The sequence below is a fragment of the Oncorhynchus mykiss genome, chromosome 6, assembly GCF_057628025.1.
Source record: "Oncorhynchus mykiss isolate SJ-2025 chromosome 6, ASM5762802v1, whole genome shotgun sequence".
NCBI lineage: Eukaryota > Metazoa > Chordata > Actinopteri > Salmoniformes > Salmonidae > Oncorhynchus > Oncorhynchus mykiss.
In genome coordinates, this window is record NC_143027.1 from 74,071,734 (window position 1) to 74,086,829 (window position 15,096).

The following is a 15,096-nucleotide window of genomic DNA, read 5'->3' on the forward strand; positions in this document are numbered from 1 at the left end:
CAGCTGTTTACAGTTCCCTTTTATCTTCAAGGCAATACTAATGGCAGATATGCCCTTTTTGGAAAGCTGGGGAAAAGTGTTCTGGGCAACCTGGAAATGAGCATGCACAGCTGTCGGAGCTGGCATGTGGAAAACAGGCTTATGTCCATTTGAGCCGCTGCAGGGAGCTGAGATGTAGGATATATGTCAATGGGCTGACTTCTGACACACAGGCTTTAACTTCCAATGAAAGAAGGAAAGGAGGACAAAACATTTTGTGTGCCTCCATTGCCTTACGACTGACTCACTGTTCTCCCTTACTCTGATATGGAAGAGGGTTAATTTATGGATCATGAATCTGAGGGATGAGAGGGGATCTGACTGAACCCTTATGACTGCCTACACTCCGTGGCCAGTTTATTAAGTACACCACCCCATTCACGAAAACAGTTCACTCCTACTGACAGTGAGTCACGTGGCCATGGCTTGCTATACAAAGCAGGCAGACAGGAATCGAGGCATTCAGTTACTGTTCGATTTAATGTTAGATTGGGAAAAATGGATGACCTAAGCAACTTTGTGCGTGGTATGATCGTCGGTGCCAGGTGCGTCGGCTCCAGTATCTCAGAAATGGCCGGCCTCCTGGGATTTTCACGCACGACCGTGTCTAGGATTTACCGATAATGGTGCAACAAACAAAAAACATCCAGTCAGCGGCAGTCCTGTGGGAGATAACAACTTGTTGATGAGAGGTCGAAGGGGCATGGCAAGAATCGTGCACGCTAACAGGCACGCTACAAGCAGGCAAATAACGGTGCAGTACAACAGTGGTGTGCAGAACGGAATCTCGGAATGAACAACTCGTCAGTCCTTGTCACAGATAGGCTATTGCAGCAGACGACCAGTCCAGTTTCCACTCCTATCAGCTAAAAACAAGAAGAAGCGGCTCCTGTGGGCACACAATCACCAACAATGGACAATTAAAGAGTGGAAAAACATTGCCTGGTCCGATGAATCCGGATTCCAGTTGCGTCATGCTGATGGCAGAGTCAGGATTTGGCATAAGCAGCATGAGTCCATAGCCCCATCCTGCCTGGTGTCAACAGTACAGACTGTTGGTGGTGGTGTAATGGTGTGGGGAATGTTTTCCTAGGACACGTTAGGTCCCTTGATACCAATTGATAAATGTTTCCATGCCCTGATGAATTCAGGCTGTTCTGGAGGCAAAGGGGGTCCGACCCAGTACTAGATGCCTAATAAACTGGCCACTGAGTGTATATCCTATGTAAAAGGTAAGATGGATTACAGAAATGTGTAAGGTGAGCTATCAAAGGAGAATCAGAGAAAATACATCTGAATATCAATCCATTTATGGCACCTTTGCATGATCAAAACAGGAAGATATAATGTATAGTAAGGCAAATGGTATGTAATCCAGGGTGAGATAGTGACTACACATCAAGGTGGAGCCTGAGTGCCAGCCTCCCAGCACTTACTTCTGGTCACAGGCAGTTTAACTTCCCAATAGCCTTTACATGGCAAGTGAGCCTGAAAGAATGCCATGCCCAAACCATTTTGAATATGCCTTGGACAGGTTTAAGAATGCCTATGAAAGGTTGTGCAAACACTCAGTATTTGTAATGCCAAACTCCAAAGAGAGAATGATATTGGTGATATTTGAAAAGGGACAGCATTCCCCATCTGCTTAAACAGAGAAAGTAGATTGCACTACACCCAAAAGTAAATCAAAGGTCTCCGTCATTCAAAACAAAAACAAGAAGTAACAGGAAGTGACAGCCTACTGTACAGGATCTTAGTTACAAAGGCTGGGTGGTGAGCAGAAAGGATAACACAGAATACCTGTGAATCAGTGTCAATACTATACTTTTTTATAGTACTACTGATATTAATTACTGCATTGTTGGGAAAGAGCTTGCAAGAAAAGGCTTTTCACTGTACTTGACAATAAAAATGTTAAACTTGAATCACTCCATAATGTGTATTGTGCGACAATTTATGCCAAGTTACGAGATATGCTTAGCTACATGACTACCTAGGATCCATACACTGGTTGAACTACCACGCTTCCATTCCAAAACCATAGATGGCCCTATGTCTTGCCATCTTTATTCCTGCTATGGGCCTAAAAGGCAAATGGCTGAGATGAAATGGAGTAGAAAAGGGAGGACCGGGAGGAAGATGCGGCATATTGAAGGCACTGCATAAAAGTGATGCACCATTAACCTTTAATAAGGCTAAGAAAAAAGACCTGACACAACTTTTGACACTTGTGGGGCAGACTTGTGGCTGGATTATCCATTGCTGCATGTATAGCCTAAACCCAGTCAAATGATGGTTTAACTGTGACATCCAATACAGTCATTCTCTGTGGGCTATATTCCACTCAGATCCTGTTCACAGTCTATCACATGGTTTCCCCATGAATCTTAAACCACTGAGGGAACAACACAGATCTACAACTCATCATCAAAGTTGGCAAACTGACATTGAATTCCAACAGCTTTAACAGGATAGTGATCATTATATGGCTTATAGGCTAATAGTATGCCAAGCATGCCATTTAGATGGCAGTAAATAAAATGGAAAAAGGCACCCTAAAGCTGTGTGGCTCCACTAGACATTGGGTTTCTATTATGGGTGATGTGTGGGCACTGGGCATAGCAGCATACATATAGCCTACCAGTCTTACCCAATAACGGGGTGTGTGTATGATATCATACACATTGTCTGATAATGCCGGCCTAAAAAGCATCTGGTGACATCCCACCCTCGCCCCTGTTATGCAAGCCCTGGCCAGAGAACAGAGGGGCCTCCCAATCTTGCTGCTGACAATCCAGTCCAGTGAGAAGGAAAGGTCATTGTTAGATATGCACAATAGACAGTCTGTTCTGGAAAAGTTCAAGAAAAAGAGCTTGCAACTGCAGGGTCTGCCTAGTCGCAGTGATAGTGATAGCAGGAGGTACCCCTGGAAAGAAAAGCTCTGGAAAAAACTTCATCTAACAGAGAGAAAAAATATAATCCGCATTAGAGGACATAATAGGCTATGATTATGGATATTCTCACTCAACAGCATTAGTAAATCTGAGGCGGTTGCAATCTCAGAACGTTTGTAGCTAAATTATCCGTAGCTCTCAAGAACCCAAGGAGGCCCAAGTGAGTTTACAGTTGACCCTCTTTTGAATTGAATAAATTATCTCGTGCTCCACAATGTACACTTTAGTTTGGCATAATTTATTTAGCCTCAACTCACTCAGTCCGATTTAATTTAATTGTTTTGTCATTCACATTATCTACTTGAAAGAGCTCAAGTGGGGATGTAACGCTAACAACAAGGATAGCGTTACATCCCCAAAACTGTTATGTTACCAAATACGGTAAAATCACTAAAATCACTTCAGCGAAAAATGTATTGTAGGCTATACTTTAGGTTTGTCAATTGATACAGTCGCATATAACCACGAGATGAATTTGCGCTATCCGAACTCTGACTGTACAGCATTCGAATACTTTTGCTGCAACTAGCTATATCCTCGTTAACCCTTTATAAACTATCCCCAATCATGTAAAAAAAATAAAAATTCAAATGGCGACCGGCTTTACCTCAGAGTAGCGCCTCATTTCCACAGCCATTTTTACACCCAAAAAATGCCAGCAAATATCAATCCCGTTAGATAAATTGTAGCAAAAAAATAAAACGTTTCGTTTTGCCGGATAGCTGCAGCTTTCCCACTGAACTGAGAGTCATGTCTTTCCAACCAAATCCCTCCCTCCTTGAGACCTCTGGAGAGGCGAGGGCTGGACTAGTTTCCATGGAGATGGGTTGTTTGCCCCCCACTTCAATGGATCTGGCCCCATTCTCTCTATCCCACACACAAGCTTGCATCAGTTCTTTGTCTATTAAACAGTATATTTCATAGGAATGACCAAGAGAGTCAGATAGGCTCTGGAATTATCCTCAGGACATCATTATCATGTGGTCCACATTCCATTTGGATCTTTTTGACACTCTTCCTAGCCTTCTAACAGCATATAAAGAGAGTGACAGTTGGGAGTGCACAAGACAACGCTAGAGTGGTCTCAAATACACACATGCCAGAGGGGTAAGAAAGTCTTCGAGCTGAAAACTAAAGTCAACAAGTGACTATTACAACATATAAAGTGGACAGCATGATGAGCCAGTACAGTATATTTCCACGTTTGGAGAGAGAGATGTATTCATCAATAACAGCTACGAGATAACACTATGTTTAGTTCTGGAATTAATAACTACTCAACTCAGTGTGGATATTCTCTCAGGGAAACAATTAGAGAAGATTTCTGTGTAATTGTAGGGAAGGGTTTGTCAAAGACATAATTTCAGGTCAAACTGAATGACGAACACACAGTTAATGATTTGGAAGACAGATGCCATGATTAGTCCAAACCAATTAACATAATACTTAACAAAAAACAAGTTAACAAAACACTTATTTTACTAAACTATTAACAAGATCCATTAAATGTGTTTTTGACATTATATGTAATTATACTAGGACATTATACTGGTTGGAGACATATCCCAAAGTAATAATTCAGGTATTCAAAACAGTGAACACATGTTCACTGAGGACAGTTACCAGAATCCATGTACATATTAGCAGATGTGATTCCTTGTTGTTGGACTGCAGTGTGGATCCTGTCGCTCTGTGGTTAGTTTTATATAAGAGGGCTCTAGACAGGCTTAAACCTCATGCTCTGCTCTCCCAACATTAAGCCTCCCAGAGCACACACGCATGTTGAGAAACAACACTGCAGCCTGAGTCCAGACTAAACAATACCCAAGGGGGAGGATGCCTGCTATTAAGATCGCCATACCCAAAGTTGTGTCTGTTTTTCGCTTTCTTAAGTGTAGGTTACCTCCAAGCAAAACAGCCTTTTTAACAATCATTGTTGTAATTGTTGAGGTTTTCGTTCTTTGTTATCAAAGAAACATTTGGTCGGTAAACAATATGTGTATGGTCCGTAAACAGTATGTGCCCTACCTTTACACTACTGATTTCTGGAACATTTTCGATGCACTTAAGAAAAGCAGGAAAAAATACAAACAAGCCACATGAATTCAAAGTATTGGAAACATGCATGAGTCAACACTCGAGTCCACTCAACCTTGCTCTGGTTAAGGGAACAGCTATTGAGCCACAGCAGAATTTGAAAAAGAACTGAACATTTCTATCCAAAACCATTGGCACGAAGTCTACAATCAATAATCAATGTCCCCTTTCACAGGAAAGGATGCAGAAGACTGAAAATGGTCATTATAAAGCCTGTCTTTCATATCTACTCTATAATGAAATGCCTAATCATCACAAACAAATGTCAGTTTACAGCTTACCCATAAACCAATTCTCTCATCAAACCCTCTGAGCATCAGCAGTAGAAACATAGATGGGGGAGATATCAAATATAAAGCCATTCCACTGGGCACAGACATCAGTTCAATATCTAGTTTCGATTTACATTTGGTTGAGTTGTCAACTAATGTGAATGCTGCGTGAAATCAACAAAAAAATGGTGCCATGTCATTAGATTTAGGTTAAAAGTTGGGTGAAAAATAGAGGGAATTCACTTACACTGATTACTATTTTCAAATCCAAATTTTGTTGAAATTATGTGGAAACAATGTTGATTCAAAATGTGGAGTCGATCTACCTGTCATGAATAGAATCCACACCATATTTCTACCAAGTCTCCAACTACAGTATGTATCATATATTTTACTCACAGTATGCACTATTTCATACACCCCCCCCCCCCCCCCGGAGCATCCTTTCATTCTACTGACTGAGGAACGGAGGAAGTCGTAAGATGCAGACATCCGACTCATGTCCCATAACATGTCTCCAGGAAGTCCACAGCTTTGTCAGTATGTCGTTTTACTCTGAGATCTAACTATACTGAATACTGAACAAAAATATAAACGCAACATATAAACATTTCTACAATTTTACTGAGTTACAGTTCATATAAAGAAATCAGTCAATTGAAATAAATTCATTAGGCCCTAATCTATGGATTTCACATGACTGTGAATGCAGATATGCATCTGTTGGTCACAGATACCTTTAAAAACAAATGGGCCTAAGGATCTTGTCACAGTATCTATGTGCATTCAAGTTGTCATCGATAAAATGCAATTGTGTTCGTTGTCCGTGGCTTATGCCTGCCCATACCATAACCCCACCACCACCACTGGGCACTCTGTTCATAACGTTGACATCAGCAAACCACTCGCTCAAACTACACCATACACGTGGTCTGTGGTTCTGAGACCAGTTGGATGCACTGCCAAATTATCTTAAATGATGTTGAAGGTGGCTTATGATAAAGAAATGAACATTCAATTATTTGGCAACAGCTTGTGTAGACATTCCTGCAGTCAGCCTGCCAATTGCATGCTCCCTAAAAACATGAGACATCTATGACATTGACTTTGTGTGACAAAACTGCACATTTTTGAGTGGCCTTTTATTGTCCCTAGCACAAGGTGCACCTGTGTAATGATCATGCTGTTTAATCAGATTCTTGATATTCCACACCTGTCAGATGGATGGATTATCTTGGCAAATGAGAAATGCTCACTAACAGGGATTTAAGAAATTTGTGCACAAAATTTGAGAGAAATAAGCTTTTTGTGTGTATGGAACATTTCTGGGATCTTTTATTTCAGCTCATGAAACATGGGACCAACACGTTACACATTGCATTTATATTTTTGTTCAGTGTAGTTGTCTCTCAGACATGTCAAAGCCTCATAAAGTATAAAGAGTGCTGAGTGGACTCTGACAGCTTTGTGCTTCAGATTAGCAGAGGTGCTAGTGCTGTTTCATACTGGGAAAGACTGGCTCCCGTAGCATGGATGCACAACGAAGAACAACCTCCTGGAATCCGCTGTGGTGTTGAGAAGTCTTGTCTTCAGGGTTTCTTCTGTACAATGTAAGCAATACATTACCCTGCTTCTCTGTCAGTGTAACATGAGAAAATCAAATACAGTCCAATCCTAAATAAGCACTACTTAAAGAGAGACTGTTATTGTTTGTATAGGGATACTTTCACAAAAGAATGCAACCTTTTTCAATGCTCGGGCTCAGGAATTTGTCCACACAGTTTTGATGGCATAAATCTGTTTTCAAATCATCTCCCTGAGGTCTACAACTCTCCACCTTTTACACCTGCTAAAGCCATTCAGGCAAAGGGAAAAAACATACGACCAGGCCAGTGTTTTTTGGACCCGTTACAGGTTCAATGTACCTTGCGTAGGATCCATCGGTCATGTTCAGTGAATCCACAAAAGCCTCAGAAATTTGACAGTAACCCTCTCCAGTACACTGTTGAGCTTTCACCACACCCTTACCACAAAATATTCCTGTGAGAGCCTCTCCTCCGGCATCTGGAGATTTTAAATAGCCAAGGGCCAGCGGGTCAAGGGAGCTATGGAAATGAGGATGGGCCAGTCGCATACGAAAGCCTCCAAGCAGCCAAACAGCATAGGGTCTGATTGAATCGCAAGTCTAAACTGCTTGTTTTAACATAAATATGTTTTTTTTAGGAACAACATATTCAATTTCAAGACAGGTCATGAGGCACCAGCAGTCGAGTCCTCTCATGTTGATGATGTCTCTCCAATACTACTGCCCTAAGACCTACAGCAATGAAGAGAGATGACAAGTCTCACACTATAAATACTTCCTCTCCACCTAAAGTACCAATTTGCATCAAAATAAGCTTCAGGGCCTGTATACTTTTCAGTGGTTCATCTAGTATCATAAGGTAATCATATCCATCTTCTTTTATCCCTTAGCATCATAGGGCAATAATATGATTTGATCTCATTCTGTTGCTGAGAAAAATCTCAAAATGGACAAAAAGCGGAACTTTTTGTTGACACAAGGAAAGCTACTATAGAGGCATATAAACTATTCTGTGTGTGTGAGTGTTTGTTATGCATACTTGTAATAGGTGCTACAGCCTCAGGCATCACTATGGCCCCTTTTGACTGTTCTCTCCATATGGAGTCCATTTGGAATCTGTGAACCATGGAGAACGCTGTTACCAAAGGCTGGCATGAGACTTTTAAAAGATCTGCCACTGCTGTCCCCATGTACAAATAATACACATCTCCACAGATCTAAAGTTACTACCGCACATGGGATTTATTTTTCATTTTTAATAAACACCCGCCTATGTTTTGCAGCACTGTTGAAATTGGGCAAACACTTTAGGACATGATCCTGTGCCGTATTTGTTATCAGGGAGGAAATTGGCAGCCTCCAATCACATTAGCCTTCATCCTGATTAGTTCAATGTGTTAATGGTATTATAGCTGTCAGCCTCACATACTGAAAGTAGAGGAATGTCCTGCACATTGTCTTAATTCTTGCTCCAGATGCTTTCTTAAAGGCCCAGTGCAGTCAACATTTTGTTAAATCTGTGTTTTGTATCATATTGTATAACAGCTGTTGAAACTAATACTGCAAAATTGTGAAAACATTTGATCAGTGTTATTTCCTGATAATTGGTGGTTGAAAATACAATCTACACAGGACCTTCTAATCAGCTTGTTTGCATGGGCGAGAGTTTTGGCTTACATGTGTCATCACCAGGCGGTAAATTGCTTAATAATAGACCAATAACAAAGAGAGTTCCAAACCTCTCTGCCAATAACAGCTAGTTTTAAGTTTTACCCTCCCCACTCAGACCACTCCCAGACAGTCCAAGCAAAAACTAGCTCAATCATTTTTTTGCTAAAAAGTATTTTTGCCCATTTTAATGAAAAAATATTACAGTAAGTTACTTAATTGTTACTCAGAAATGATTTGATATTGATATAAAAACGGCTCCATTGGGCCTTTAAGAATTACAGGATAAACACATGCATGGAAGTATTTATTCTCCCTTATGAAAGAGATTTCTATTCTGAGAATGGGCCCCTCCTTAACCACAGTATTTACTCAAGAGATGTCTAATAATTCATATTCTAAACATCGGAAATCATTGTACTGTTATAGACAGGAATAAATCATACCAAATAGCCCATCATCAATTTCAAGCACAGGGAGTAACTGCTCTGCAAGGACCTACCTATACACTCTATTATCTTGCATTTCAGTGGCATTGAAAGGTTTTTCCAGACAGCAGCCATGTTAGTCTGACCATGGTCAGACTAACCTTGGGAAGGTTCTGACTGAAGCTTCTCCTGGAGGGATGCAGCCTCTATGAGCCTTGAAACGATTCCCACTGTCTGACACTGAGGCACTGAAGGGGGGATTGAGGAGACAGACCCTCTCCGTCTGTCATTAACCAAAGAGGCACAGATAAGAGCCTGGCCCTTAAAACACAGGATGGGTCCTATTAAAAGGAAGTACCTTGGAGTATTGTTTTTGTTTGGACATGCAATAATTCAGTTTGAAAGAGTTTCAGGTGAAAGAGTAGTTCTAATACTTTTACTTTCGTCCAGAAGCCTGCATTCCCTCAGGCATGAAGCAACATTTTAATACTTCAATAAAAGCATACTGCAAAGAAAGAATAAAATTCACCCAAATTGACTGATTTCAAATGGTAAGAATGGTATAAAAGATTCATATATTATTATTTCAGTTAAGATGCCAGATTGGGTAGTTCCTATAAAAGGCCTAAGGCGCCCCCTAGTTTATGTTCACAGTACAGCACTTGATTTTGAGGTTACTGTATTGAATAAAACAATTTGGGGGAAACTGTTGATGGTCTTAGGTTATTAATTCAAACCAGCAAGTCACTCACATAAAAAATCTCAACCTTTTTGTGGCAATTTTTTATGATTTTCTGCATTATTGCCCACGCAAGTTTCATAAAACAGAAAATGCATGAATCAGTTTCATAAAACAGTTAATGCATTATATTAAGTTAAAACTACAATATATGGGTTTACTTTATGAATAAATTAAAAGGAAAACGATCCTTACCTTATCCTTTATACACTTATTGGAGTATTTTTCAACAATCCATTCTTTGACAACGCAAATGTAGCTCTCTTGCAGAGTATCCTTAAATCTGAATTTTCTTCACCGAGTGTAGCCTACTTTTTTTCTGGATAACGGACTGCATGCATACAAAAAAATAAAAGGGGAGAGAACAGGAAACGATGACGGCAGCTCTGCAAAAGTCATTGAAAAGTAACTAAATGATCACTATTGACTTGTATGATATCAACATACTGTCATTAGAGATCAATTTTATTTGCAAATGTATCCTGTAATTTTACTCCGTGTTCTATTGTTCAATGGTGAATTTGCGAAATAGACGGATTATTTTCGTTCAGATTTCGTGTCCTCTGGGCTATATTATGAATGATGGATTTTTAATGCATTAATACAATGTAAATCCATTGGTTATTGAAATTTCTCATCAGTTGTAGCATTGATGTTTATCGCCCTATGCATAGCAAAGCCCTGTACTAAAATGATCATATTGATAGAACTCCGAAGGTATAGAGTACCTGCCATTTTGTGCGCCTATCAATGTCTGCATTAGTGCAATCTGTTTTTTTGCGCCTATCAATGCGATCATCAATTTTGGCTAATGTATTTGACCCTTTATATTGAAGCACGACTCCTGGAGGATGGTCTAGGAATTTGACATTGTCAGCATTAAACAAAAGCATTATAAATATTACAGAAATGTATTTCAAATGTGATGTTATCACAGATAAGAGTTAACACTTTCATTAGGTCACCCAATAGTGGCATTTTCTACCCACTTTACAACCACCCAAGCTATCCCAAATGATCATTAAAAAATGTTTTACATCAGTGTAAAAGACAGATGGTGGCACCAATACTGTCTAACAAAAGACAATGACAGTTATTTAAAGTTTGAATAAAGGAGGGTCTCATTCATGTATGATTCATGTCAAATGTATCTAAATGGAGAGGAGTAGAAGCTGAAAACAAAACAAGCAAGGTGCAGAGATGGTGTACATCTACTCTAGACAGTGACAGCTGTGGGCTCTGACTACAGTAACACACGTATATTCAAAGGAGAGGACTAATGTTTACATTAAATGTACCATCAGATGATAACTGTCATTAACTGTCAAAATGTCTCCCAAATGCTACATTATACTTAGCCTTACAGGAGAACATGATACAGGAGTGTTCACACCACGAAATGCATACATCTGTACATCAACTGTTGTTTAGGGTAAAAGGTTGTAAATACGTTTATACATCACTTCTTAAAAACATGCTTTTTGACAAGAGACTGATGTTACACATTTTTACTGTTTCCAACCCATTCCCTTCTTCTGTAGTTTAGGTAGCAGATGTTACATTTATTGTAGATGTTTTCATTAGTTTGAGTGATTAATTTTGGTATGATATTTTTTTGTTTGTTATTTACTCTACCCTCAAATGTCTCACCTAATTTCATTGGTGACTTTGCCAACATTACGGTTATCAGAAGCTACCAATATTACTGTAAAAGAGTGCACTGTCACCCATTGTTTCTACTTTATCAAAAGCCAAATATCATCATCAGCTTGTGCAAAATGGCACATATCATCCATTGGGGGGGGGCAACAAACTAACATCTAACTTTCTATTAGTATTATTAAATCAGAAAGTATACAAAGTCATACAGACACTGGCATTATCTTAAGCCAAAGGTCTCAAATGCAACGCCCCACTTCAACCTACTGATGCAGAGACTCTTTACGATCACCTCCTGAATACATAGAGCTATATGATCACATTTCATGAAATACAGGTCCAGTTGAGGAACAAAACACCAATAAGGATGAAGCTCGGAAGTTGGGGAAAGAATCAGACAAAATAGAAAAAAAAAAAAAAAAGAAGGAACACCCAGTCACAGTAACATTTTTTGCTTCACCCCAGGTTTTTGTTTCCTGGGGATGGGTTTAGCTGAGCACCACATGGCGGTCAAACACAGACTTCCTCTGTTCCTGGACCTGCCTCCGCCAGCGCTGCTGAGCGTGCTCCACTTTGTTCAGCATGTTGGGGCGAGAGGCCGAATGAGACAATACGTTGTGGGCGTTGGCGAAAGGCTGCTGGTCCTGAACCCAAAGAGAAACAGACATTACAGTGAGGAGGACAGTGAAATTGTGACAAGCTAGAGTTGACCTTTTTTTAGAAACATTTCCAAACATAATTCTCTATGAGCTATTCATCAAATTTACAGCATGAAAGAAATCTGAAAACATCACCACATACATTGCCCCAACAAGTCACACAATACGAGATCCACAATCAAACAACAAAAATGTCACAGCTACAACAACTGCTTTGACTTAAAGGCCACCACTATATTTGGGATGGGCAACATGCACACATACCCCGACATCATCATCATTCTGAAGCTGTGAGTGTCCAAAGAGCCTCCTCTTCAGCATGGGTTCCAGCAGGGTCAGGTACACCATGTAGAGGAACAGCAGGCCCAGGATGGACAGGTAGATTATGATAGTCACCTGGAACACAGTGGACACAAATCAAATGAACATTTTATTTGTCACGTGCCACATACAACAGGTAGACCTCACAGTGAAATGCTTACTTACGAGCACTTAACCAACAATGCAGTTCAAGAAATGGAGTTAATAAAATATTTACTAAATCAAAAAGTTACATGTACAAGACAATAACGAGGCTATATACAGGGGGTACCGAGTCAATGTGCAGGGGGACAGGTTAGTTGAGGTAATTTGTAAAATGACTATGCATAGATAATAAACAGTCAGTAGCAGCAGTGGAAAAACAAAGGGTGGGGTCAATGTAAATAGTCCGGATGGCCATTTGATTAGTTGTTCAGCAGTCAAACTCATTAACCCATCAGGCCTTGGCTGCCTGCAACCCATTGACTCCATTTCAGCTCCACAATAATAGACAAGAGTTGACTGGTTAGTAGCAGAGCACATGTGCCGATGCTATCCCACTTTGGCAACATCGTTGCGATATCCCATCGCCAAAATCGTAATGTCTCCTGTGTGTCAGGAACATTGAATAAAATTATATTTGAACCTACTTTGCCTGTTGTCCTTCTGCCGTTGGCAATTTAAGCAAAAAATATCCACATGAAGTATGAAGAATCATCTCCTCTCTGCTTTACCACATACCATGGCAGGACAGTAACGGCACATGTGCGGCTAGCTGGTCGGTAGATTTCCCAGACTTACCTTGATAGTTCCAGAACTCCTCTCCTCATATTTGCATTCACAACGCAGACAGTACGCCTCTACATCCTTTCCATCAACTGGCATTGGCTCCACAACATGAAGGCAGTTACTGAAAACAAATATACAATTAAATCAAAATATGTCTTTGAAAGCACAGTGAGGTTGAAGTCTGTAACAGTTCTCCAAATATGATTTGAGATCATTCATGACATTGTAAAATTAGTTAGCCTACCCATACGTTCACCACACCTCAGACAGTGGTCACGTTCCACTGCATGCATCAACCAAATGGTTGCATGCCACATCATAGACTGTCATCGATTGACAGATTGTTATAACATATAGTGTGGTTAGCAAATTGGTAAAATACCCATCCAGGCGATGTAAGATCTGGCAACGTCTAACCAGTGGAACGCGACCGGTATGTAATCATCTTTAAATTACATCATGACAACACAACATACCAATCCTTTAGAGATACATTTTGTTTGTAGATCTGTCCATCGATGTCTCTGTATGGTGGGCAGGTACATTTACACCGGATATCCTCTGAATTCTATGGGAAAAGGAGGGGAAAATGTTCAGGCTGTGATATCAGAGAACATGTAATGCCATTTATGGTGATATAACTAGCTGCCTGCCTCCTAAAATAAGCTTACACAGCCAGTGGGAATAATCATATTTACTGTAACTGTACAGAGCAGGTTACCAGCTAGCTAGTTAGCTAACTTATCCATTGACTGTCGTCACAAGAAAGGACATACTAGCCTGATCCATATTTGGCTAGCTAGCTAACTACAGTAACTAGCCAGCTGCTGCCTCAACACCTAGCATTAAACAATGTCAATATAAATTGCTTTTATGCATTTAAAGCAGATGATAGTCATGTGAACAACAACAGAGCCTACCTTCGCATCCGTCGTCTGTGTTGACATCAATAACAAACCAACAAGAGAGAGCAGCTTGAAGGCAACGCTCGACATTTTTCTATGTTGAAGAGTACCAGAATACAAGCTATTAAGAAACTGGAGAAACGATATACTGAAATCAGATACACGTTTTTTTATAACTGACAACAATTCTTCTGCTAGCATCAAACATTTCCTTCGACTGATCAGCTGACATCTCTTCCTGTGCGCGTAAATAGCATTCCCCAAACAGCTGGTCGGAACAAAACCTATAGCAATGATGGCCTTTCTTTGAGGGTCCTTGCTATCCGGAATCCTTGGGACGTGCATACCCCTCTTAGATTATCTCATAGAACAAAGCGTATAAAATCGCCTAAACCTGCGTTTACAACAGACCTTATTTTTTGGCGTTTATCCAAAAACCATACGACGAACCATGGCGAAGTTAGAGCCTACAAAAAGACGCCATTACTATTTATCTTTATAAAGTTATAATGTAAAAGGTTATGGCAGATAGCCAGGGCGTCAGGTAGCCTAGTGGTTAAAGTGCTGGACTAGAACCGAAAGATCGAATATCCGAGCTGACCTTTTAAAATGTTAACTTTATAAAGATAAATGTAATGGCGTCTTTTTGTAGGCTCTAACTCCGCCATGGTTCGTCGTGTGATTTTGGATAAACGCCGAAAAATACAAGGCAGTTAACCCACTGTTCCTAGGCCGTCATTGAAAATAAGAATTTGTTCTTTACTGACTTGTCTAGTTAAATAAAGGTCAGATTTGACCGGATGTATAAACGTGAAGCATCCGCTTGGCGTTTCCACTCACTACTAAATATGGAAGCCCTCTGGCCGGCAGTGGGAACATATGGATTTGTGTTCCCAAACTAAAAATATGTTATGCAGACTTTACCCATTGCCAAAGTTGTAAGAAACCGCGTTTAGGAGTGCAAAGTCGAATTGAGTTATTGCACACGCACGTTCCCTAACG

The 15,096-nt window shown here is 40.2% G+C and overlaps 2 protein-coding genes across 5 annotated transcripts in view; both read right to left on the bottom strand.

Annotated features, from left to right (window-relative positions):
• Window positions 1-10,553, bottom strand: part of dennd2b (DENN domain containing 2B) — an 84,722-nt gene extending 74,169 nt beyond the window's left edge. For 2 of the 4 annotated variants that reach the window (XR_016496858.1, XM_090238844.1), the window contains exon 1: window positions 9,978-10,553. The gene's annotated coding sequence lies outside the window, so the exon portion shown is untranslated. Of the gene's footprint in view, window positions 1-3,600; window positions 4,005-9,977 lie in introns of those variants that run through there. The other 2 variants (XR_016496857.1, XM_036980949.2) reach the window with 1 other exon arrangement.
• A 124-nt stretch (window positions 10,554-10,677) lies between these two features.
• Window positions 10,678-14,871, bottom strand: tmem9b (TMEM9 domain family, member B). The gene is made up of 5 exons (XM_021607622.3): window positions 14,110-14,871; window positions 13,666-13,757; window positions 13,202-13,310; window positions 12,365-12,496; window positions 10,678-12,085 (listed from the first exon to the last, which is right to left on the bottom strand). Exons 1-5 carry the CDS (start codon window positions 14,437-14,439, stop codon window positions 11,930-11,932), a joined length of 819 nt encoding a protein of 272 aa, XP_021463297.3. The 5' UTR covers window positions 14,440-14,871; the 3' UTR covers window positions 10,678-11,929.
• Window positions 14,872-15,096: the final 225 nt, after the last annotated feature.